Below are 25,412 nucleotides of genomic sequence, written 5' to 3'. Positions count from 1 at the left end.
GAATGATTTACACAAAGAGGGCTGCAGGATTGCTCCTTACACATCTGTGATTGTTTCCCAGAAATAAATCTAGCCTGTAATTTCATAACATCATTTTGATGGATGCTTGATTATTCTTTTTTTCAAGTGGGACCACAGCAGTGGCTTTCCTTTGCTTCCAAACATCCTTTGTATTTGTCTCAGCAAGAGGTGAAGATACCAGATTAGTGGTAGCACCCTGCCTGTGTTTGGATTACCCCAGACTATCCAAGTGTTCATTGCAAATAGGTGGAGGATGTTAGCTGAGCTAGCAATAAGATTCTCATGGGTGGAGGTGAGGACAACATCTGTCTTTCCTATCTTGTACTTGCCAAGGCTTTTTGTTGTTCCTGAACTCTCTCATGAATATAATATGTGGATTTTTGTCTGATCTAATGAATCCAAGACTTAGAGATTTAGAAGGAAAACATTTTCCAGATGTGTGCTGCAATTCCTGACTCAGGTGACTGCATTTTAAGTAGTAACCTTTTCCAGTATGTTCCACACACCATATTGAATGTCTTTGAAAACCTCTTCTTTTGCAAATGTTCAGAATAGAGATGTAAGAGCATCATGATTAATAAGCTATAGCAAGGCTAAAACATTAACCACAACCACGAGTCTTTTGTTTCACTGATTATTGCTTGGTGCAGTGAATCCAAGGCTCAAAGACTTGGCCTTAAAGCAGGGCTGCAAATTTAGGCTAGGAGCCCTTTAGCAGTTCAGCCTCAGCTTGCTTTATTGTGCAGCAATGCCTGCTTCAGACATGAGCAGAGTGGAGTTTCAGACTGGAAGACTGCCCATTGCTCTGTGAGGTTCTGGTGTCCAGCCTCTCATGTGCTGTATTTTCCAACATGGAAATGACATTCCTGGCCTGTTTGAAATTAGCCTTTCACTCCAGATAAACTGCATCAGAAGAGCATCAGAAAGTGTAGTTCGGGGAAGAACAGAAAACCAGCAAACAAGAGTGAAAGTCTGGAGTGGATATACCAAGGTGCATACTACGTCCTTTCTTGGACACTTTCATCTGTTCTTTCTTTCAGTTGCAATTGTTTTACAGTTAAATTGTATGCAATTTCAATAACGAACGCTAACAAGTTGCAAGGGATACAGTGTACAACAAAGCATGGAAACACTTAATGGAGCTAATTGCATGGTCTTAATCAGAACAGTCTTCCCTCAGAAAATACAGGTCCTCTCCAAATGTAAATGTTTATCAGGAACTTGATGGAAAATTTGTGGGAAAATGGTGAAACTAATAATTTCAATAACGCTGAAATATTATTTTCTGATAAATAATTTGATAAACTTCCATTCCAATAAGTTCATTCAAGTGTACGATTATTATATGAATATAATCCATAAAAAGAGTGTTGTATCTACAATTTTAGAATAGAATGTTTTAACACCTGCAAAACACACACCCCTGCTTTAGAATTCATCCTTCTAATAAATGTTTTGGTGAAAGTTTTCATATAACAGCTTTTTTATCTAATTTAAAATGAAAATAAGTCCCAGCATGTCAAAATTCCTCATTGAATGGAGAATTGATTTTTCTGACCAACCATAGATATCCAACAAGCACTAGGAAACAGCCTGTGTCTGAATGAATTGTAGCTGTGTTTACACATGCATTATTATGAAATCAGATTAAAGATGAAATAGAAGTTGTTTACATTAATTAGGAGAAATAGCATAAAATCAGTATCAAAAAAAAAGAGATTATATACATGCACAGCCATATGGCAAAGCTAATTAAAAGTTTTTGATTGCAGTGTCTCTGCATGTGCCTCACAGTCAGGGGTAACAGTTTCATTTTGAAGCGTGGGAGTGATGACTGTACAAGCAAGAAATGCCTTTTGCTATCTGAAGCATCTCCCAATGTACAAAATGGGTTGTTGCTATATTTGTGACTCCTTATGCATCCGTCACTTCATATGTACTTCTTGCCCATGGTCCTACCGTTTAGTAGCCAATGTTCTTGATCGTACTGGTGTGCTATTGTCTGCTATAATTTTTACATTGCTGGGTAGTAAGTTCATGATTTTCAACATTCTTGAAGCATTTTTTGACCACCAAGACACTTCATAGATTTTTTGATAGACAATGAGGATAAAGAAAATCTACTAAACCTTTTCTGTTACAGGGAATAAGCAATAAGCAATGGAAATATTCAAAGAAATTAAAAAAAAAAAAAAAAGAGCTGAATATTCTTAGATATACATACATACACATGTATGTATAGATATACACACACTATACATACACATACAGTGAGTGTACTACCTGAACTCGTAATTGAATTTTATTGCCATAGAAATAAATGAAAATGCTAATGTCTAAAGTAGAGGTTGGCTTGATGGCATGCAGGGAGAGTACAAAAATGTATTTCATGCACAAGCAAGCATGTTTCCTAATTAGAATTAACTTGAGAAAAAGCATCACCAGGTTAGAATGGCCTAAAAATTCTTTTTAAAATCCTTCTGAAGTATTTTTTCCACAACAACCCTAATAACAAACAAATTATGCTAGACAACTGCACACCTCATTGTCTCCTTTAATCATTCCTTAATGTTGATCAAACTTGAGAAAAAAAAAGTCTTTGTCCTTAGTTCCTGACATTGCATATAAAGGACAATCACGCTTGCATATACTTCTCATGATGGGAACTACTTCAATCACATTTCCTGTAACTTCTTGTTTCTGGGCCAAGTAATCTTGTATTTGATTAAGTAAACACCTTTGTCCTAATGACTTCATGCCTACTTTAAAGGCGTTGCTCTACCTATTGTTCTACAAATTTGTCAGTCTGTTAGTCTATTTTTTTAACTTAGTGAAGTATAAGTCAAAATTAAATAGAGAAAGACATTTTGTTCTTTTATCATTTGTACAGAAAGTTCAGCTGAGAAGGTTTTTCATAATACAGAGGATAAAAAATAGAAAACTCTTAATGAAGGAACAGATTTTCATGTTTTGCTTGTGACATCATGAAAGTAAGTATGTGGAGAAAGAAGGAAAATCCGCCTCCAATATTGACCTCATATAATATTAGAAGTGCTTCTACTTCACAGGCTTGCATGAAAGCCTTTCCCACCTGCCACTGCAAGCATTCCGTGTGGGTTTCTTCATATTACATTACCCCAGACACTGGTTACTAGAAATTAAAGACTTCATTTCTGAGGTGTCATGAGAATATGCTATTGTCATGAGAAATCCAGAATGATGACCCATTCAATACTAAAATTATTCCCCCAAAGGTGCAGAACTTTGCAAGATGGAAAAGAGCCTTGTTATGCAACTATTTTATAATATTTATTAATGTTTACTTTGCTTTATCCCACTTACTGCTTGATGTTGCCAAACTGCTTCAGTAATAGCGTTAACATGGATGAGAAAAAAAGATTAACATGTAAATGAGTAATGAAGAAAATTTACTAGAAATAGAACTGACATCCATATGTAAAAATCCCTTGCCAAACATTGTCAGGATTAATGTCTTTGTCTATGTTTTTAAGTGGCCAGACCATGCAGCTATTCTTCATGATGGTTAATGTTAACAAATTGATATTACATTTGGTCCAAGAGGTAGCATTTAGAATTACAGCAGAAAGCATATTTCTAAGTTCCTGTATTTAAGAAAGAAAGACCCATTCTGCCTTCTGTCAGCTATTCGATACAGCTGTTAGAGCTTTCCTTTTACAGCTTATGTAGGGTTAAGACTTGAAGGCTTTAATCAGTAATGAGAAATCAAGGATGGACAAGATGAAACGATGCATACAAGAAGCAGCTGGAGGACATTTTTTTTTTTGAATAGAAAATTATGTCAGTTATCAGGCATTCTTGTGTAGCTGAGAAATGTTTCAAATTTCTTGATGCTATTTCTATGCTTTCCCACAGTACGTGTTTCACAAGAGGTTATATCAGGTTGCACTAGCCTCTTGTTGTTCAGCATCACTGTGTCTTTAAAGAGCAGTGGATTCAGAAATACCCAGGACAGAAATCCTCAATTTTTAAGATCACTAGGCCAAAAATTCAGCAGTTACCATTTCTTGACACACAGCTCCATCCCATGTGTTGCAGACAACTTCTCCATGTGTGTAATGATATGCAAGGACCACATATATCATCACCTTGTAGTGCTTCCTGGTACATTGAATTCAATGGGCCTGGCTGCATTTGCAAGAGAGGTATGACTTAGGTATGACTTTCTGCATCCTGGCTGACAGGAGAAGCAGCAAAACTGATGCTAAACATAGTTTCCACGTTTCCCACATACAACCTCAACCTCACTTAATGTATGAGAAGAGAGAAAAGATAGTTAAGGAGGAAGTAAGGCTAATTATAGTTTAGACCACGCTCTCTAGTTATGCTGACTCCTCAAAATTATGCAAAATCTTACTCAGTTGATTAGTTCAGCTTGTGTAATGTGTGCAAGGAAGGGATGACACATGACCGAGTGTCCTTCAAGACAGGCCAGCAAAGATCAGTGAGGACTTGGAGTAAAACATCAGAGACCCTCACTATCATAAAGTACACAATAATAATACTTCTGGACAAGGACAAACCCAATGGCACCAAAAGTTGGCAGAAACCCAGTTATTCCTACAGAGACTTTACAGAGCTGTCAGCATGCACTAACTGATGGCTAACAGGATGGATTTCAGATGACTAAATCAGAACAAAGCTCTAGCTAGCAAATTGCAATTTTATTGTCTGAGAATAACAAGTCATTTTTTCCTGAAATACAAGGTCTAAATCCTTCTCCTGGGTTCATTTATGTTTGCCTTGTTTTTGCTGTAGCCTTTTAGATATTTGCACAACCCTTACTAATTGGGTTCATATTTCTGGTGTTCCCTGTCCAGCCTCAGTAAGTTAAAATGTGTACTTTCCCTCTTTGTGCAACATAATATGCATCCATAGTACAGACAATATTTACTGTCACTAGTGATACCAACAAATAGAAACACCATATTTTTTGGTTTGCATTCATGATCGTACTAAATATTCTTATATTACTTTATATTAGGTTGAGTCAAGTTTAATAGAAACAAGAATAAAATTGCTTTGCATCACTTGTGTGTGGGAGGATAAGAAATACATTCATTATGTAGCATTTAATGCCTGTTTTGAAAACGCTTTTACAGAGTGAAAGATTTCTGCAGAGTGAAACAATATTCTGCCTGTTGTATTTGTAATCTTGTTCCTGCTTTCCCCCATATATTTCACACTTACATGTATTTACTGTGGCTAACTTTTCCAAAATTAGCAACTCATTACATAATTTTTGGTTCGTTTATTAGCTTTTTAGTGGGACAGAATAGAGGGAACTATGCAGTAATTAGTCTTAGGTGCAGGTAATGTTGTGATCACTTGGCCAGACTATACGTGTGTGTATATACAATATGATATGAGCGTATATATATATATATATATCTTTGTGAAAAACTAACACAGACTGTTTAGAAAGATTTTTTTTTCCTTCCAACATAACATTTTGTTTCTCTAGCTTATGTGATGCGACCCCTGCTACTTTAACATTCAAGTGCGTTAAGTCCTCCTGCTGTTGTTCATCACAGTGTAGCCAGGGGAGCAACTTTTAGGGTGCAAGGGACCAGCAGCCATCTCACCTCCCACCTCCTTGAAGAGCAGGAACTTTCTGCAGGCTTTCCCAGGAATGTCTCATCAGAAATCTTAAGACCACCAGCAGTAGGAGTTTTTAGCATGACTGGGCAGGCCAAAGACCTCCCTGTCAGGGAGGCAGGACAGATGCAGTGTTGTTGTGGCACCTATCCTGTTTCACAGATGCCCTTTCATACTACCACCAGAGGCAACAGTCTGGGAGCTGGGCACAGGCTATGGAAGGAATGTGCAGGGCAGGTGTAATAACCAGGGAGTTAAAACTGAAGGTGACAGGTTGGTGGTGACCTCTGCACTCAAACGACATCTGAATAATAGCAATGAAATGGTGCAGATCTCTATCTTATCTCTGCCTGTTGGCCTGCGGGAGGAAGAGGGAGCTGTTTAGTGCTAGTGATTGAATCACCAGTCTTGTGTCACTTGAAGGGATGCTTGAGATCCTGCTCCTAAAATCAAGAGATTAGGGGGTAATCTCAGTCTCCATGAGAAATAATAAAAAGAAAGTGATATTCCAGCCCTTGCAGCTGCAGATAAAACTGAATATTAACAGAGTGCACTCTGAGGACTCACAAACCAGGCAAATAAAAGGAATAATAAGTGTAAGCTCACCTTAAAACAAAGAAATGTGACTGCTGATTTTAGGATATCATGTGGCTGCTGCCACTCATGCAAAGTCCTCTTCCAGCAGCTGGGGAGGGCCTGAGCATGTCAGCAGAAGGACGCCCATTGCTCTACCTCTTCTCTCTCTGCCCTCTCCTCTTTGTCCTCCTCTGCTGATGGATCTGTGCTGTTTTGTTGCTCTCATCCCAGTTGAGGTGTGGGCCTGCACATGCAGTGCCCTGGTGAGGGTATGGCGGTGCACCTGGCTCCTACATGCCCCCAGCCTCTGCACCCTCAGCCACGGCCAGCTGGTCCCTTCTACCACGACTGGGGGCTGGGGGCCATATGCTGGGGCCTTCAAGTTCTGCAAGCTACAAGGAAGTGTTTCTGTGAGAGGTGGAGATGCTGTCAGTGGGCATGGCGTCCTAGAAGAGCTTGGGGCCTGTTGGTTAGTGGCAAAGCCTGGGACGATCTGCCTGTTGCTGCAGCTGAGGGAAAGTGCAGGATCCCTGGTTCAGGGGTGACAACCGGCTGTGTCTTGGCACCCTGTCCAGGAGCAAATTGGCCCTGGTCCCAGAGGAAGGAAGAGAAGCTCCCTGTGAGTCAGCAAGGTCTAGCTCCTGGTCACGTCCTGGCAGCTGGCACCTGTGACAGAGCTGTCCCTCCATGTCCACACCTGGGACACGAGGGGCCTGAGATCCCTTCCCTCCCTGCCCTCTCCGTTCTCCTGCCACCATGGTATGCTTCCTTGGCTTTTGGCTGAGCATGTGTGCGCCTCTGTTCCACTGCTTGCAGGAGATGTCTCACCAGGCATGGAATGTGTTGTCCCTCCCTGATGTGCATCTGACATGGTGAGTCCTCATCTCTGCCAGCAGGAGAGGCATGCCCAAAAAGCAGTAGACATTTAAGCAAACAACCAGCTACTTGTCTTCTCATAAGATGGATGATCACCTTTTTTCTTGTGGGATATTACAACATCTGCTCTGAAACACTGTCACATTGACTTCTCTTCTCTGGTTTGCAGGAAGCGTTATCAGTGGTAAGTGAAGACCAGTCCTTGTTCGAGTGCGCCTACGGATCACCCCACCTTGGAAAGACAGAGATGACGGCCTCCTCCTCCAGTGACTATGGGCAGACGTCAAAGATGAGTCCGCGTGTTCCCCAGCAAGACTGGTTATCACAGCCCCCAGCCAGAGTCACCATCAAGATGGAGTGTAATCCAAACCAGGTTAATGGGTCAAGGTAATAAGGCCAGTGTTACCACAGCTGATGTACTCTTTTCTTGTGATGGGCACAGTTCACTTGTCTAAACTTACAAACTGAGCACCATTTCAAGTTCCCCAAGACACCAGGCCACCGGCTGCTGTCCCAGAAACCTACAGGTCTCCTGTGCGTTGCAATTCACACCTGCCAACCCCTTTAAGATTGTGGTACTACAGGCACAGCCTTCTTGAGAGCTTGTGCAATACCTTTCTTTGTTTCTTCTGACTGTGGATAATTTGCAGTATAAACTTGCATTGCAACCTGGGTGAAAGAGCATATATTAAAGTTAGGAAAATGTATCTGTGGTGTGGTTTTGAGCAGTTATATTGATCCATCTAGGGCTGTGGAGTATGTGATTAATACTCAACTGAAGTTGTCAAATACAGTAAACAGGTCTGATGCTTTTGCTTTAAATATAACCAAATAGAGAAACATAGGAAGTAAATTCTTGTAATGTCAGAGGGAGCAAACTATTGATTTTTACTTTTAAATTTGCCATAAGCATTGTGCTGAAGAACATAATCATGGAGCTGGATTTTAGAAGAGCTTACGATGAAGAAACACCACCTGTATGGAGGAAAGCAAGGGAGTAGAAAGGAACAAGGAAATAAATTACTCAGCTCAACAGGCAATAGCCATAGCCACAGCATGTCAGTGTTTTCTCAGGACTTTTTGTGGATGTCTCTGTGAAGGACAATTGTATGGATTAGGCTTAAAGAGTAATGTGATGGCTTTTGTGGATATTGACCGGTATCTCCCCAAAGCATAGGAGCCCTCTGTATGATTTTTGCCATCTGAAAAATCACAATGATGCTTGCTTTTTTTTTTTTTATTTTATTTTTTTTTTTTTAATTCAAGGAAACTATCCAAGCAAGTGCTTTCCTGTTTAAAATGCCTGACTGTCAGAACAGTTTTCCTTTGGTGTTGCTGAAGGGCAGAGGTTCAGAAGGAGTCAGTTACTCACAATAGTTGGTGATGTGCCAGTGAAGACCATGCTTCACATCGTTCTGTCCCAAACACCTGCCTACTAATCTCATCTCCCAGCATCAGATGTTTAGAGAAACCTCAGCCATGGGCACTGTGGTTATTGTTCACACTTGCTGTGCTAATGTGATGAGCACCACAAGCAGGACAAAGTGGTTTGACAGCTTATCACACCTACATTTTTCATAAGAATGAAAATTGGATTTTCATAAGGATGGAAAAGGATTTTTAATAAGGATGGGAATTGTTCTGAAGTCAAATCAGACTTTCCAGTGAATAAGCAAATGTTTGAGATATGTAGAAATAAATGGTGAGCTGAAGTTACAAAAAATCAGGGAAGGTCTTTTAAGCCTGCTTATTCAGAACCACTTTTAGTGATTTTGTTTGTTTGTTCTTTTTTGTGCTAATCAATTACACCAATATAATCATAAATGATGTATTGATCCAAAACTAGTTTCAACTGTTTCTCAAACTACCACTAAATATTTGTTCTGGCATTTTTGCAAGATTACTGGTCACAATTTTTCTTAGTGTAAATTCCACAAAGTACATTAGGGTAGGTAATTAGCGTTAATCATTAGGGGTAATAATTTGTAATAGTATGCAGAACTAAAGCCAGTTAGACACAAACTCATAGTTTCACATACTCACAGATCTTGAGGAAGGGTCTAGATCATACAGATTCCCTTGAAATTTTTGGTCAATCACATTTTATAAATAATCAACAACAAATTCTGCATTTGTTGTGCTGGAACCCTGAAATACATAACCAGCCTGAATATTGGAGGAACTAGCCTGAATTACAAGTTTGTCACTGTTGTGGTAGTTTAAGTAGAAAGCTGTAGGCAGCAGTGCTGTCTTTTATTAGCCTGGGGAGATACCCGAGCCCAGAGAGGCCCAAAAGTGTCGTTGTGTAGGGATGTGCTGTTGAACATGCAGATGGAAGAACTTTTCTGTTCAGAGCCTCTGCCTCCCTCCCAGGGGCCATGCCTTCGCTGGATAAAAATAGAAGTAACCAAGGCAGGGGGGAACCACAGTGCAGCCACCAGAGCAGAGCACCCCAGCTGCAGGGCTGGAGCCAGGCTGCCCATCCCTCACCTGAACCCTCAGCTCACGTGTTGCTGCCTGCCCGGCGGCATGGCTTTAGCAGGGGAAACAGTAGCTGCATGAAATATTTGTGCATGTGCTCTGCACTGTTACTAGCGAAAGCAATGTCTACCTTTGCAAGGCTGAATGTTGAGGGAATGGTCTTTAAATCATCCTTTTTATACCTGCTACCAGGTCCCGTATGTTCTGGAATAATCATGAAGCATGATTTTGAATCATACTTTTCCAGCAGAATTGTTATTTGTTATAGTTACGGTGGTACCCAGAAATTGTCATGACATCTGAAACCCAGTGAAACACTTTTGCACCATACCAACTGCCTTTGCAGCCTGTGACAAATGAAAAGAAGCAATTTTTTGTACTTTCTCTCTCTCTCTCTCTCTCCCTCTCTCTCAAAAAAGAAAAGTATTAGGGCTACCTACTTCATCATTAGGACTTGCAGTTTAGTGCAAATCAGCTGATCAATGCATGAAGACTAAGTTCCTCATTTTTGTTCAGGCAGCATAACTCATTGCTGCGTAATGTGGCCGTCATTACAAAGTGAACTACTCAGTGGTGACCATTGTTTCCCAACATGAACCAGCATGTGAGCTGGCATAAGGGTTTTATTGCCATAAGAGTCCATGCAAGCTACTGCTCTGAACTACAGAATGTTCTTGATCAGAACACTGGTTTTCTAAAGGGCACATTCTGGTTGAACATATAATGGCAAGAAATTTAATTATTTCTATATTGAATTAAAAATAACCTGCAGCATTTGAAGCAGGTTTTCATTCATTAATCTTGGATTTGACAGCCTGACCTTTGACAGAGCAATGCAGAGTTGGTAACTGTAGAAAACCAGGAAAACTCATGCTTCCCAAGACATCATCCTAAAAAAAGGCATTTATAGACTACCAAATATAAGAATAGATTAACAGAAGAAAAAAATAATCATGTGTATATTACATGATTAACACACAAATAAAAATTAAATTACTCTATTTCATCAGGAATATATTATTTCATAAGGCCTAATACATGTATGAAAAAAAATAATATTATATTTTTAATAGAGAAATAATTTTACCAAATAAAAGTTATAAATATATTTTGACAATTTAAAAAAGTCATATACATATGTGCATATAATGTGCATAATGCTATTATGCTTTGGGAATCGTAATGTTTCTTGGGATGTGATAGTCCTGCCAGTTGTAGGAAAAAAAAAAAAAAAGTGTATCACTCAAGCCTTGCATAGGATGAAAACACTTACCAGCAACATATTATTCCTAAATAATTATATCAAATATTCTAATATAATATTGCTTAGGACTACCAATATTGAAAATGCTCAATGTTCAATGCAATATATAAATATTACAAATATATAAATATTACAAAATATATAAATCTTACAAATCTGAAAACCATTTGTTCCTTCTTCAAGTCCCTCTGGGCCTTTGCCATGTGTATGTTGGTCTTTCATTGGTTTCCTGGCAGATTATCTGCTGTTTGTCACATACATAATATTGGACACAGTTTATATGTGCAGATTAGCAGTGCCCTTCCACTTGCATTTACTTTTCTGAATAAGCCTTCCCCACCCTGCCCATTTGCAGTCCCCGTATTGCTTTCCCTAAATGAAATTCTAATTTCTTAAAAAAAATGTTTTATAAAAATATTAAAAATGAACACAGGTAGTGGCTAGAGAGCTTGGAGCATCTTCTCATTTTTAATAAAACCGCAGCTGCTCACTTTACACCCATTTTTAAAATCTGGGTTGTCCAAAAGGTGTCTAAAATACCATGGCCATATTGCAGAGCACCAGAGGTGCTACCTCTAGGATCTGCAGAATATCCTCCCTAATTCCCTTTCTATTTAGGAGCTTGTCTGAACAATACCATGCACAGAAGGTGCAAACCAGGGTACCAGACCCCACAAAATGGCAACTACAGAATGGTTACCTTCATGATTATTTTTTTGCCACCCCCCTCTTACTCCTGTCTGTGTTGGGTTGCTTCCTGGCCATATATTCTGTCATCTGGAACAGGGTATAAAATTTTAGGAGTGTGTTGGACCTCTTACACACCAACAATTTACACTTAACAATTTCTCACTCAAATGAGAAATGTACTCACTCTGATAGGACTCTCCCCAGATATACTTTGGCTGCAATTGCCCTACATTAAATCTCAAACCATAATGGTCTAAAAACTGGTATCCCTATGAATTCTGAAGAAATAACTTTAGAAAGAAATTAAAGGGTTATTTTCAGTGTGCTGCAGAGGGATTAACTACACAGTTTTCTTTAACAATAACAGTATTTTTCAAACTAAACTCTGCTGCACAGCACCAGAAAGTATAGCCTAAGGGCCTACCTTAAATTAAATAAAGCAAAAAAAGTTGAAATTAAAGACGTCAGTACCTTGCATATACAATGCAGATTGTCACACATAGTATTAAATTCAGTTCCTTCAAATCTGCTATGTTGGTTCAGCCATTATATTTCTTCCAGACACATAAATCTAATGAGAACTTTTGTGCCACCATATAGTCAGTCTTTCACCTGAATGTAATAATATTGTTTCCTGCTATTTAGTGTTCTTTAGTCAGACCAAAAGATTCACCCTGATATAGTAAGGCACTATAATATAAATCTGGAGATTGCCTATATCATGCTGTTACTAACTTTTCTGTTTATTTTTCTTTATATATTTTATCAAATTAAATATAAGCAATTCTATTGCAATGACTGAATGCAACTCATTATGCATTTAGCATGAAATTCACCTCTGTGGAAATGCTCTAATGAGGCCTAGGGTAGAGCATTTAAGCCTGTGAATTATTCAGTGTGCTGTGATCACCCTCACCCATATATTCCCACTCATGGACATGGACATGCGTTGGAATATACAAAGGTAGCTTGGAAGATCTACATTTACTGGTAGGTAATCTTTCTTTTTAAGGGAGGCTGAGGTGGAACATAGGGTCTTATTCAGGCCTTAGATAAATTTTACTTGCCAGGAGCAGTGTAATAATTTCACTGAAAATGCATTATGAATGTTAGCTGCAGTGAAAGCACAGCAAAAGTTCTCTAACATCAGCTTGGCTGATACAGAAGTTTTAAAGAAATGCCAGAAATAATCAGTTGTCATTAAGATTTAATCATGTGCAAAATGCTGTTTTAAGTGCTACCAACTGTACCTTAAAAACCATTTGAAAATGAAATTATCACTTAATATATCTTTTATGCTGGCTCTTTTGGGAAATACCATTTTTCTTTGCATGTTTCTGTTCTATATTTTCATCAAAGAGCCTCTGTGCTGGCTGGATTGAGTGCATATGACATGCAGGAGGACTTTCAGAGTCCAGAGGAGCCTCTTGTTTTTTTGTTCCCCTCCTGCTCCCCTTAATGTAAGCTCTACTCAATGTAGCTATTTTATGCTTTACAAACAAGCAAATTAGAATGGGTTGCACTTGAGGTACCTTGTGTAGTGTAGCCACATGCCTGCTAATTTGCTCAACCATGAAAGAGGTTGCATTTATCCATATGGAGCTCTGTACTGCCACCACGACAAGACCGTCCTGCTCCCAGGATGCAGGCTGGCGTGCTTTAAGCTAGGTGAGGCACCTCTGTATTATGCTCCAGTCTGTGGGATGATGCTGGTGGATCTAGTTAGAGCATTTCCACACCTTCTGCACATCCAACACATTGAGAAACTGGGCTGATCTGCAGCGGTTACTCTGACATCACTTGCTTTTCAAGGGCATGGCTTTTCCATCACTGGAGCACAACCTAGCTGAGGCTTAGTATCATCCCTCCTACATCTGGTGGCATACCACCGGCATGCAGCCCTGGTATTCTTGGTAAACCTCAGCTCAGACTAAACAACAAGCGTGGTCCAAGACTCATGGCAGTCAATGGGATTCTTTCCTCTGGCTCCAACAGGGCTTGAGTCAGCCCCTATGTCAGTCCACAGCAAAGCTGGGAGATCTGTCTTAAGAGGATGATTTTCCTCTTGCACTTATTGGAGCTGCCTATATAAAGTAGCATTAATCTTGGGTAACAATCTTTTTTTCCCACTGATTGGGTGGTTGGTGGAGTGGCTGCCTACCAGGCTGGAAAAACTACAAATTTAGGATCTCCTTCATGCAGGGCTTTATGTGTGATTACTTCCAAGAAGTACCTCTTCACTCTGAAAATCCACCGGTTTAACATTGGTGTGTGTGTGTGTGTGTGTGTTTGTGTGTGCAGGGTTTGGCTCTGTTCTGGAAACAAACGTAGCCAAGGAGAAAAATAAACCATCTCTCCAACTCACCATTACTGTAGCTACTTTTTAGCAGCTTTTTTGGGACTGGCAGGTGCTGGCTAAGAAGCTTTCCACCCTGGGGTGATGTGCTCATTCTTAATTGGCATGGTTACATTTTGGATTAACCACTGATGCTTAAATTGTGTGCTCAAACTTAGGAGGTTAAGACAGAGATGAGGATAACCAAAATTTCAAAAGCGCTAAGCAACCAAATGCTCTCATCTGGGTAGTGAAATAAAAAATTAATCTTCAAACATTGACATCAGACTCCACAAGAGTTAAAAATCATCATCATTATTTCTGACTGTTCCTATCATTATACTGCTTTATTTCCAGTACAGTATTTGCTGCATTTAGAGCATTTAGAAATGGTGGTTGTGGTGCTCCCCCATGCTGGCATAGCACAGGTACTGACAGTAGGTAGGACGTCTCTAAACCAGTGCATTTGGAAATAAGTCTCCTCCTCACCCCCTTCATTAGTAAGTGTTTTATTTTGATCAGGGTAGGATCGATGAGGGTGCTCAGTATTTGGGAACAGCTTGGGAACAACATTTTAAAAACAAAACAGAATGTGAGTAAGAAAAAGAGAGTTGGCTAATCTTCTTTGACTTTACATTTCGCACCCATCAGCCTCACAGCCCAATAATACTAATCACGAAAATCAGCAGACATTCCACAGACACAGGGGATTATGGTTTCTGTGCAAGATGTCACTTCTGTTTATGCCTGGTGTGCTTTACTTCGCTAACTTTCAATACGATCCCTGCCCACAAAAGAAGGCACATGCGGTTTGGGAAGGGCCTTGTCTCCCTGTATTTCATATTTTATGAAACCACAAATACAACAGTCTTACAAGCTCTTGAAATGAAATACAATTTGAGAAATGTAATCCATTACCATTATAATAGAATTTCTATAAAAATAATAAAAGAAAAACAAGAGAAAATAGGTCCTGAAAGTTATAGGCCAACTGGGAAGTCATTGTGGCTTTGGCTGAGCTATCACCATATCAGACTTCAGCATTCTCCCAGGCAGCAATCTAATTGTAAATTATGTATATACAGAACATCATTTCTTAGCTTTGACTTTTAGTGACCCCATTCCCTTCTTTCCCTTTCTTCACTCCAACCTCACACATAAGAAATATTGAAGTGTTTGCACTAATGGAGAAATGACAACGTGCAGTCAAACTTAAACCAGCTGTTTCCCCACGCTGTGAACACAAAGAGCCAGGCTGGCAATATTTATAGCTTGACTGGCCTCTAGTGAGCCAGACGCTGACTGCCTTAATTTGCCATGATGGCCTAAAGGCTTGAAGCAGCTGTGGATTGCAAGATAGCCGGGAAAGTTAAGCAATAAATAAATAAATAAATAAATAGAAAAGATCGCTTCAATTTGCAAAAGTTATTATTTGATTGAAAATGAACTGCTGTTGCATATACAGCTCAATAAACAAGCATCTTTTGTTTTGCTTACAGAAAGCCAACGAAATGCATGTGTTGGCATGTGGCGTTTACTTTCTCCTTTTGTTGAAGGAAGTACCGAGGCACTCTACGTGTCACATTGTGACATCATTTAGCTACCCCGGCCTTGCCCTGTGCAAGACAAAGCTCCTACAGAGCCTGGGCAGCCCCCACCACAATGCTATCGACCCTCCTTTGGATGCTGCAGTGGGGTGTTAGTGTGGGGCCGCCCCAAGTCCAGGTTTGTTGGGGCTATTGAAGACCAGTTTGGCTGCCCCTGCACAGCCCCACATGGAGCAGTTCACCTCTATGTTTGTGTTGCCCCATGAGGACTTCAGTTTTCATTTATTTCTTTTGTCTTCTCGGGCTTGCTTTTGACACTCGCCTTCTAGCAAAGTTGAGCAGACTGTCACTGTGGCTTCAGCTTCAGCTTTAGCCAACTTTAGGCAGCAGCGCTGATCCCGAGGGGCTTGCTTCCCTTCCACCCTGGCCTTTCCTCTGGGTGAGCATCGCCTATTACACAGCCACCCCAGGTGGGTGTGGGAATGACTCAGGACATAGCTAGACACTGAGTTACTTATCCACCCACCCTCCTACCCACCCATTTATTTACTTATTTGTGTATTTGCTGGGGAAGCAGCTCCCCAGCCGGGTTTGCTAAACAGTTGCATGAGGGCTTGTGTGTGCACCCCAGGGATGCTTTGGCCTACGTGCATTTTTTGGCATTTTAATATCTCTGTTATGCCATAGTCCTCTGTAGGGAATTTTGGGCTGCTTTCACACGAAGATTTGGCAGAGAAAATAAAAAAACTATGCTTTCCTTTCAGCAGGGTGGCTGTGGTGGTGCACACGTAGCAAGTTTAAGGGCAGGTGCCTGCAGAGTGCCTGCTATGCTTGCAGGGTTTGGCAGTGTGTACGTGGCCAGGCAGCTGCATCAAGATGCAGCAGTTGATTGGGCATGGTGGAAGCCAGAAGCAAGCACTGGGGCCTCTGATATTACCGCTGACAGCACTTTTCAGTCTCACTTTGCATCCATGGGGTTGGTGCCAGAGAAGCAGCCCCTGGGGCTCTGCAGAGCTGCTGGTGCAGCCACCCTCTTGCTTCAGCAGCTGAGGAGTGCAGGGTCCTCCTCACTCTTGGATTGTCCCTAGTGGTTGCTGCCAAAGGAGAATCCGAAGAGGAATCCAAAGAGGGGTCCTCTTTGTATGTTGCTGTGATGGCAGGTCTCAGCAGATGTGAATTCCCGTGATTCACAAAGGGGAAGTGGGTGCGTAGAAGGGCAGGGAGGAGAGTCTAGGGCTGCAGATGTGTAACTCTTTGATTTGATAGTGTGGACTAAAGTGTGACGTGGGCTTTAAGAAACAATGATTTACTTCAAAATTAGAAGTCTCAGGGAAGTTTTGTTTTTCTTTTTGTGGGCCATTTTTTCAGTGATAACCCACTTTTGGGGAAAACACTTACCAATTTCACTACAACTTGAGCAGTTGCAGTGAGTGGAGGTGAGCCTGAGCTTACTTTGCAATATGTTTAATACGAGCTGACATTCATGTAATACCATTTTGGCTGAGTATAAATTTACATATGTAGGCCGTAATTCTGCGAGGGAGCTGGCTCTGTACAGCTCTCCCTGTTGTATGTAAGGATGGGGTGGGGACACCTCAGCCCTGCTGGGGCTGTTCCCCTCTTTCTCAGGTTGTTGGCATTACAAAATGGGAGAGGAGAGGCAAGGAGAGGGATCTGTATCCTGCAGGACAGTGTCAGGGTTTGTCTGCCAGAGCCTCGCAGAAGAAAAGTTCGTGGTAGTTCAGCGTCTCCCCTGCCCTGACCAGCAACAGGCTGGTAGGAGGACCACACATGGAAATCTCTTTGAAGGTATTCTGTTACATCTCTACTGTCCTGAGACCACTTTTCTGTAAGTAACTCTGTAAGGAAGTTATCCAAACTGTGGTTATTAAATTAACTTAGAAAGACACTGTACAGATATTTAGAGAACACAAATTTTCTCTTTTATTTTCCTCTGAAATTCAGAAGTACTAAACTAGAGGGATTTACGTTATAGGAATGTCATCGTGATCATGTAAAATTTTGCTGGTTCCTAATCTCTGTTTTTCTTACACCTTGCATTTTAACACAACACAGGTGTTCTATATCACATGGGGAAAATAGTAGCAAAGTGAAGAGGAAAAAAAGTGTTTCATACACTTATTTATGAACTCACATCTGCTTTCATCAGAGTCAATGGTTGGCAAAACTCCAGTCAGCTTCAGTGGGAGTGGGTGCTAAATTTAAACATCTTGATTCTAAGTAACACTGAATAAGGACAAGGCTTCCAGGTCCAAGGACCCATGGAGAAATACTTTCTTCATCAGACTTTTATCATCCATCAGAGTTGAATCAGCTCAGGACTGGACAAAATGCTTTTGGGTAGCATGATTGTAGTCTTTCCACGTTTTATTTATTTATTTATTTGGGTAATTTCCAGGTGTAACTCAGTATATTTACAAAGGGTAAAAATAACTTGCAGCTGAGAAGAAAAATATCTCAGGTTTCATTTCAGACGTGGAGATGAGGATGAATCACTGCAGAGCTGCACCTTTTGCACAGGGCACATGTTCTGAAAGCTGCTTTTCCACTGCCCCTGCTCCCCTGGTGGTTCAGAAATAAGGCAGGCTCACAGAACGTCTTAAAAAAACACTTTTGAATACAATCATTCTCTTGTTGTTCTGGGCACTAAAAATACCATTTTCTGGTGTCTGCTTGCATTTTCACTTTTGCTTTCTATGTCATAGAAGTCAGTTCCAGCCATCTGACTTAAGCTTTGGCTCAGTGGTACACATAAGCACACGCTCAATTTGAAGTACCCAAGTAGTCCTGTTAGTTCCTACAGAGCTGCTTACATGCTTGAATTAAGCATGATCTTAGAAGATTTGCTGAACTGAGGATTTGCTTGTCCACCCAGTACACTAACACGACAAAACTCTTGACTGTCTCCTTCTGGATTTTAATGAAAAGTTATGACCTATTTATGATCTTCTTCCCCACCTTCTCTCTGTTTATATTCAAACCAGAGATTCAGCTCAGCAGCCTTGTCAGGTTGCCAAAAGCTGTGTGCTACTAGTGGATCTTTCACATCATTTACTGTTCCATGTTTACAATAGGTTTTTTTAATGCATGATTGTCTGTGGAAGTGGTTTAGGCCAATATCAATGTTGTATTTCATGTCAGCATCAAGATTTTGATATTGCTGTATCCTGCGTTACTTTTCACAGAAAAACAAACTAAAGTAACTGGCAGTTAGGCCGAAGGATGCTGCTAGCTCTCTGTTTCCCCAAAACATACCAAAAAAAATGCCAGTGAATGAGCCAAATTGCCCTTTCTTTTGTCTTGGTAACTTGATATGACCTTAGCAGTCAGGGTGGGCATCTGCACAGGTACAAATGAGGGCCATGGATCCAAATATACATGTTTAGTATGTAGACTCGCTTACGCATAGATGCCATTTCTATTTGTTAAAGGTAAACAGAAAAAGCCAACATTTTATTCACAAGCAATCATCTCAAAAGCTCACTTTCAACATGTTTATGTCTGAAAGAAAAGTTATTTTGTTTTGCTTAGCTCCATTTAGACAGAAATAAGCTGCCTCCCAGAATTATATTTATAGGTATGTAGTGGGATAGAAAAATTAAACCTTAAAGAATAATGCCCAAGTATTCTGATTCTGTTGGAAAGGCTAAATTCACCATCACTCAATGACAGGCAAGACCACATGCTGACTGTATGTTCCCTTGTGGCTATTATTCACTTCTGTGGCTGACAATACTTACAGGACCCTTACACAAGCCAGATTTCATATGAACTGTGTTAAGTAGCACCCAAGATATTTTATACCTGAAAAAGGTATGTGCAGCCAACATATCCCAGGCAACATTCAGGATGCTGTTCCTTCTCCTAAAGAAGATGACAGTACCTCTGGAATGATTTCTGTGGTATATTTTCTTTTTAAACTGAACACCATCAGCAGTTTTTTGTTTGTTTGTTTAATATGTATGTTAACATAACATGATAAAATACACAGTAACAAGGCACAGAGAAAACTGATATGCTTAAAATGTATTTGTAGTGTTTAAGATATATACTAAATCTTTTCAGCTTTCAAAAAGTTAACTATTTTTAAAAACACACATGTGAAACAATAGCTGCATTAGTTCCTGACCCATGTGCTGAGCAGACAACACAAGTGAGTCACTTAGGCATTGGATAAAATATCTGCAACATCCTTTTGCTATATGTTGAGCAGACAGTTGGCCAAACGGTATATTATTTTTTCTTCTTTTGTCTTCAAACAGTAGTTTAACACTTCTGGGAGAGTGCCTGTAGTCTGACCATCGGTGGCCTTACAGTGACATTACTGCCCAATGTTTGCATCAAGAGCTCGAGTTTCCAAGCTGGGGAGAGCACGAGGCTCTTGGTAAAACCCATTCAGAGCCAGGGGATGATGGCAGATCCTGAAATACCCTTCCCAGAGTCTAAGTCCTTGGAGGGTCTCTCGGTCCTCTGGACTGCAAATTAGTTAGTTTTCAAGGAACCGAAATGAAGCATAACAACCTGACTTACTGCTGGTGTAGTAAGACCATAGTGCAATTTCAGCAGTTAAATGGCAGAACTGAAATAAAGGTTGTTAGCAATGTAGTATCGCTGAAGAAACCCAAACCCAAGTAACACCCTCCTTCCCTTGCCAAACAGCCTCTTTGCATTTAAAGGTATTCCCTATGGCTCTGTTCTTTCTTTTGATTTTTGCAACAATTTTTCTTTCTCTGATGAAACACATTGTAGACATTAAATTAAGGGACAAATATGTCTGTGTCTGCCAGGAAGAAAACTGTGATGCAATTAAAATGCCATTCGGGAACCCACTGTGGGATGTTAAACCTAAAGACTCTATTCAGAAAGCAAAGCCAAAATTGAAGAGGTGTCTGGTTGCAGATCCTCTGCAGATTTCCATTTCTTGACTATAGTACCATGGAGACTGCGTTAGTCAGGAGCTGAAAGGTTTTTCCAGTCATGCGTGTGGTATTTGAATCTCGGATTTGGCAAACGTTACTTTTCTGTAGGCCATATGCAGAAATACGTCTACATTGCATAACATGAAGTGCAACTGAGTGTAGTTCACATGAAACAATGACAGTAGTGAAGGTGGAAAGCTGTCCAAGCCTAATGAGAACTATTTATATTTTTTTCCTCTGATACCTTAAGAGCATCACTGTGTTTTCCTGAATTGTCTGTGAGATGCTTGGAGAGAGAAGCACAGCTACTTGCAACCATCAGGCTCAGCAAGCTCATGAAAAAGCCTCCATTCTAGCCCAGTTTCCAGAAATAAGACATTAGCATTTATAGGTTTGGAGACAAGGAAACCAATACCCCCAAAAGAAATATACTGTTCATGGAGGCTGGTAATTTTTTTCTGAAGCAACTGAAGGATTCAGCAGAGTCATTGGGTAGTAGTCATTGTGTGGAGTTTACCAATGACAGCCACTCCTGATGCTCCAGTCTCATTTTTTCCATCTTGTTCAGCGTGATTCTTTGCTGAGGATATTAATAGGGACTGAAATAATAATCAAAGCACACCTCTCTTCTTTGTCTAGGAATTCACCTGATGACTGCAGCGTGGCAAAAGGAGGGAAAATGGTTAGCGGCTCAGACAATGTTGGGATGAACTATGGAAGCTACATGGAAGAGAAGCACATTCCACCCCCAAATATGACTACCAATGAACGAAGAGTTATTGTGCCAGCAGGTTAGACCCTCTACACAAAAATTTCATGCAAATGAATGCATTTTCCCTCAAAAAATCTACTAACTTCATTTAAATAGATCTGAAGACAAGTGGCAATGTGATCAGGAAGAGCAGTAATTTCCCAGAGCTATTAAGAGAATGAGCTGAAAAATATCACAATGAAGCCACCTCGTCAACCTGTTCTTCCTGTTTCAGAGGCAGAACTGGCTAGTGACAGGCACTCAGATCCTATCGGACTTATCTCACTCCTTTTTGGAGTATTTCACCCTCAACTGAAGTGAGCAAAATAAACAGCAACTTCCATTTCCTAACCCCATGGACTGGCTGGTGTGGAGTGTGTGGGAAGAAGTTGATCAGAGGGCTGGAGCACCTCTCCTGTGAAGACAGATTGAGAGAGTTGGGATTGTTCAGCCTGTAGAAGAGAAGGCTCCAGGAAGACCTTATAGTGGCCTCCCAGTACCTAAAGGGGGCCTACAGGAAAGCTGGGTCAGGACTCTTTGTCAGGGAATGTAGTGATAGGACAAGGGATAATGGCTTTAAACTAAAATATGGTAGATTTAGATTAGATATAAGGAAGAAATTCTTCACTGTGAGAGTGATGAGGCACTGGAAGAGGTTGTCCAGAGAAGATGTGCGTGCCCCATCCCTGGAAGTGTTCAAGGCCAGGCTGGATGGGGCTTTGGGGCAACCTGGTCTGGTGGCAGGTGTCCCTGCCCATGGCAGGGGGTTGGAATTAGATGGTCTTTAAGTTCCCTTCCAATCCAAACTGGAACAGGATGCCCAGAGAGTTTGTGGATGCCACATCCCTGGAGGTGTCCAAGGCCAGGTTGGGTGGGGCTCTGAGCAACCCGGTCTAGTGGAAGGTGTCCCTGCCCATGGAAGGGGGTTAACATTAGATGACCTTTAAGGTCCCTTCCAACCCAAATCATTCTATGATTCTGTGAAGGAGAATGGATCACTGTACCACATAATTTCCCTGAAAAGACCAAATGCAGTGTGGTCCTCAGCATACTAAAAACAGAATAGCTTCTGTGAAATCAGACAGTGCATGAAAAACATTTATCTAGGTTACTCCCTCAGTTTGGGCAGTGTAATACATTTTAATGAGCAAACTGATAACTTCACTGCAATTTAAGAGTGTAATTGAGAAATTCTTGTTTCTGGTGGAAGCTTGGTTATGGGATTCAGCAGTTAGCTGAACTCCTGTATACCTCATCTTCCACACAAAACTCTGCTGGAAGGTTTGTTGCCTAGGTTTGCAAAATACCGTGACTATTTCTGAAGTCCAAGCATTAGACCATCTTGAAATATATAGGTGTTCATACATCATTGGATACATACACGACAAACACCTGCAACCTGCGAACAGAAGGGAATGTTTTGCTACTAGTTCCTCTCCAACATAGATGTGCCTCTCAGAAACATTTCTGCTACTACTATGTTGCTTAATATTCTTACAGTTTTTTCAGTTGCTAATATATGCAAGAGTCCTAACTGTGGCCAATTTTGCAAGCTGTGATTATTTCAGTTATTTGTCAAGATATGTGTGGACAAATATGTTGCAGTATCCTCTGTAATGGTGTTGACAGTTCTTTTCTGAAGCACAGCAGAGTGATGCACTGAATAATGAGGTGTCCAGCCTAGCTGGAAGCAGACCACACTGAAACTCATGGCATATGAATGTTGTTCTAAAACAAACATTTGTCTTCTTGCTGGCTGTTACTTCTTTCAGTCTTTTAGTAACTCTCAGCACGGTTAGCTCAGCAAGATCTTTTTTTCTCAGTGTATTTCTGGAGCTGTGTTTTGAGGTGAATTAGAGTGACATTCAATGTACAAGAGAGTCACAGTCACAGCCTTGCTATATTGAGAAATATATAGGTAAAAATCAGTAGTTTTGTTTGGCTACCACATAGGCAGTGTGCTACTCATGTGACAATGCTTAGCAATAAAAAAGCAAAATTCACATTTCCAACTGTAACTCATTAGTTATGATAAATAAGATACATTTAAAAATAGGCATAATTAAAATATTTTGGTAAGCTTCCTGATGTTTGGTTGTTTAGTTCAACCCGTACTGAATGCAGTTGCTGGAATTCTCTGCTGTAGGTGTGGGCGATCTCAACCAGACCCCAAGGGATCAGACTTTAATCCCTGTAGTTTGCTACATATTTCACACCAGATGGAGGGGTTATTTTAAGTGATTTCTGGTGTGCTTGTGAGAATGGAGAAACACCCTGAAGCTCCAGAGGACCAAGTACTCTGACTTTCACTTCTGACTTAAAATTCCAAGAGAAGCTTCAGAAAAGGGGAAGCACTGATGAGTAAAGGATTGGGAATGAGCAGCATGACAGACTCTGAATAGTGTCTAGTCAATGGAAAGAGGTCCCCACCTCTTTCAGATCAACCTGAATAATGGTCAGAAGAGATAATATGGCACAGAAGTCAATACACAGAAAATATATTTAGGCTGTCTTTCAAGTCCCAGCCCTTTGCAGACTTTTGTGCGATGGATTATAGCCATTTGACCTCTCTGTGCTGAAAGGCAGAAACTCTTGAGGAATATGTGTCTCCTTGGCTCTTACCTTTTCTCTGCAAAAAGTATAAAGTCTTCATTCCAGGAGCTCTGTCTTCCGTTATGAGGATGTGCATTGCAGGTCTTTAGGGACCTTCAGGTTGGTGTGGGCTTGCTCTAACTCACAGGAATAGCAAAAAGGAGAACAGAAGAGGCAGAAATGAGTAGTTTAGAGGGAAAAAAAAGAGAACAACAACAACAACAAAAAGAACTTCAAGTTAGAATCGGAGATTCAAATATGGCTCTTGAAGATTCAAGGTATTTGGGCTTGTTCTTGTTTTGTTCCCCTGGTGGCTTTGCCAATACTTCAGGTAGTAAGTTAAAAACCCATGCAAGTGTAGGAACATATAGCAAAACAACACAGAAGTCTAGGAAAGGAAGTGCAGAATATTTTAATATGACCCACTCTAGTTTATGAAATAACACTCTAGCGTATGAAATAAATAGCCAAATCTGAGTGCTTGCTTAGCCTATGGTAGGAAATAGTAATATTGATTTGAGTGGAAATTTCTCTTGAATAAGGGTACAGATTCAACTGAGAGCTTTGAAATTTTTTCAGATGCAGGTTGTAGTGTTGTTAATAGACTGTCTTAAATGATTTTCTGAATAGTGTTCTTTGCATGAGGACAGGAGCCTGTGTTAATTTGTGGATAGAAATTCAGAAAAATGGCAAGATGAAAATATTAAATGGAAGAAGGAGCCCAACAGTAGAGGGCTTGCTGTTAATAATCAGGGTTTACAGCTCTTCACTAGTATTTTTCAAAGGACAGTTATTCTCCTCTCCACCCAGTAGAACAAAGTAATTCCTCATGTATCTCCGCCAGTCAGTATGCAGGAGATTAAGGTCTCTCCAATTTGGTTTACATTCTTTTTGCACTGATCTAGCACATCAACGCTCTCTCCTTCCAACTAATTTTATGCTTTGTAATAACACTAGATCCTACGTTATGGAGTACAGACCACGTACGCCAGTGGCTGGAGTGGGCAGTGAAGGAGTATGGTCTCCCAGATGTGGACATCTTGTTGTTCCAGAACATTGATGGGAAGGAGTTGTGTAAAATGACCAAAGACGACTTCCAGAGACTCACCCCAAGCTATAATGCAGATATCCTCCTGTCACATCTACACTACCTCAGAGAGAGTAAGCCAGTTTTCTGTCATTGTGCATATGTGCATATGTGTATAGTTGATACCAGCCTTTATTTTTATTGATTTTAATGGTATGAATACATCCTGATGGGTTTTCAGATGTCTCTGTTGCTAATGTTGCTGATCCTAGGAACATAACAAGAAGCCTGATCCAAAGCCTCTTGATTCTGAAGGAAAGATTCCCATTATTTTCTGTTGGCTTTCGCTCATCTTTGTTAAGATGATTTTCACTTATCTTTGTTGAAGATAAGAGTTAGGCAATGTATATGAAGATAAGAGTTAGGCAATATTTCTACGTGTCCATCTCAGACAAAATTCAATTGAACCCCAGCATATTTATCAGTACGCTCTAGGAAGAAAATCAGATGGGACTCAGTGCTAATGTTTTTTCTGGTCACATACTTGTTTCTTTCCATTTTAACAATGAGAACACTAAATAATAGTGCAAACATTGATTTATAAAGAAAATTCCAGGCATGATTTTAAGAACTAGCAGCAGTTTGCTCTACTCTTAATAGGATAAGAAAGATTTC

General features: G+C 40.4%; 1 protein-coding gene across 1 annotated transcript in view; it reads left to right on the top strand.

Annotated features, from left to right (window-relative positions):
- Nucleotides 1-25,412, top strand: part of ERG (ETS transcription factor ERG) — a 147,725-nt gene that overhangs the window by 105,010 nt on the left and 17,303 nt on the right. Inside the window, 3 exon segments of the mRNA XM_040577558.1 lie at nucleotides 7,280-7,497; nucleotides 21,007-21,158; nucleotides 24,668-24,871. Of these exon segments, the coding sequence (XP_040433492.1) occupies nucleotides 7,280-7,497; nucleotides 21,007-21,158; nucleotides 24,668-24,871 (574 nt within the window).

Source organism: Cygnus olor, chromosome 1 (genome assembly GCF_009769625.2).
Source record: "Cygnus olor isolate bCygOlo1 chromosome 1, bCygOlo1.pri.v2, whole genome shotgun sequence".
Lineage (NCBI taxonomy): Eukaryota > Metazoa > Chordata > Aves > Anseriformes > Anatidae > Cygnus > Cygnus olor.
This window is presented reverse-complemented; position numbering and strand designations above follow the sequence as displayed.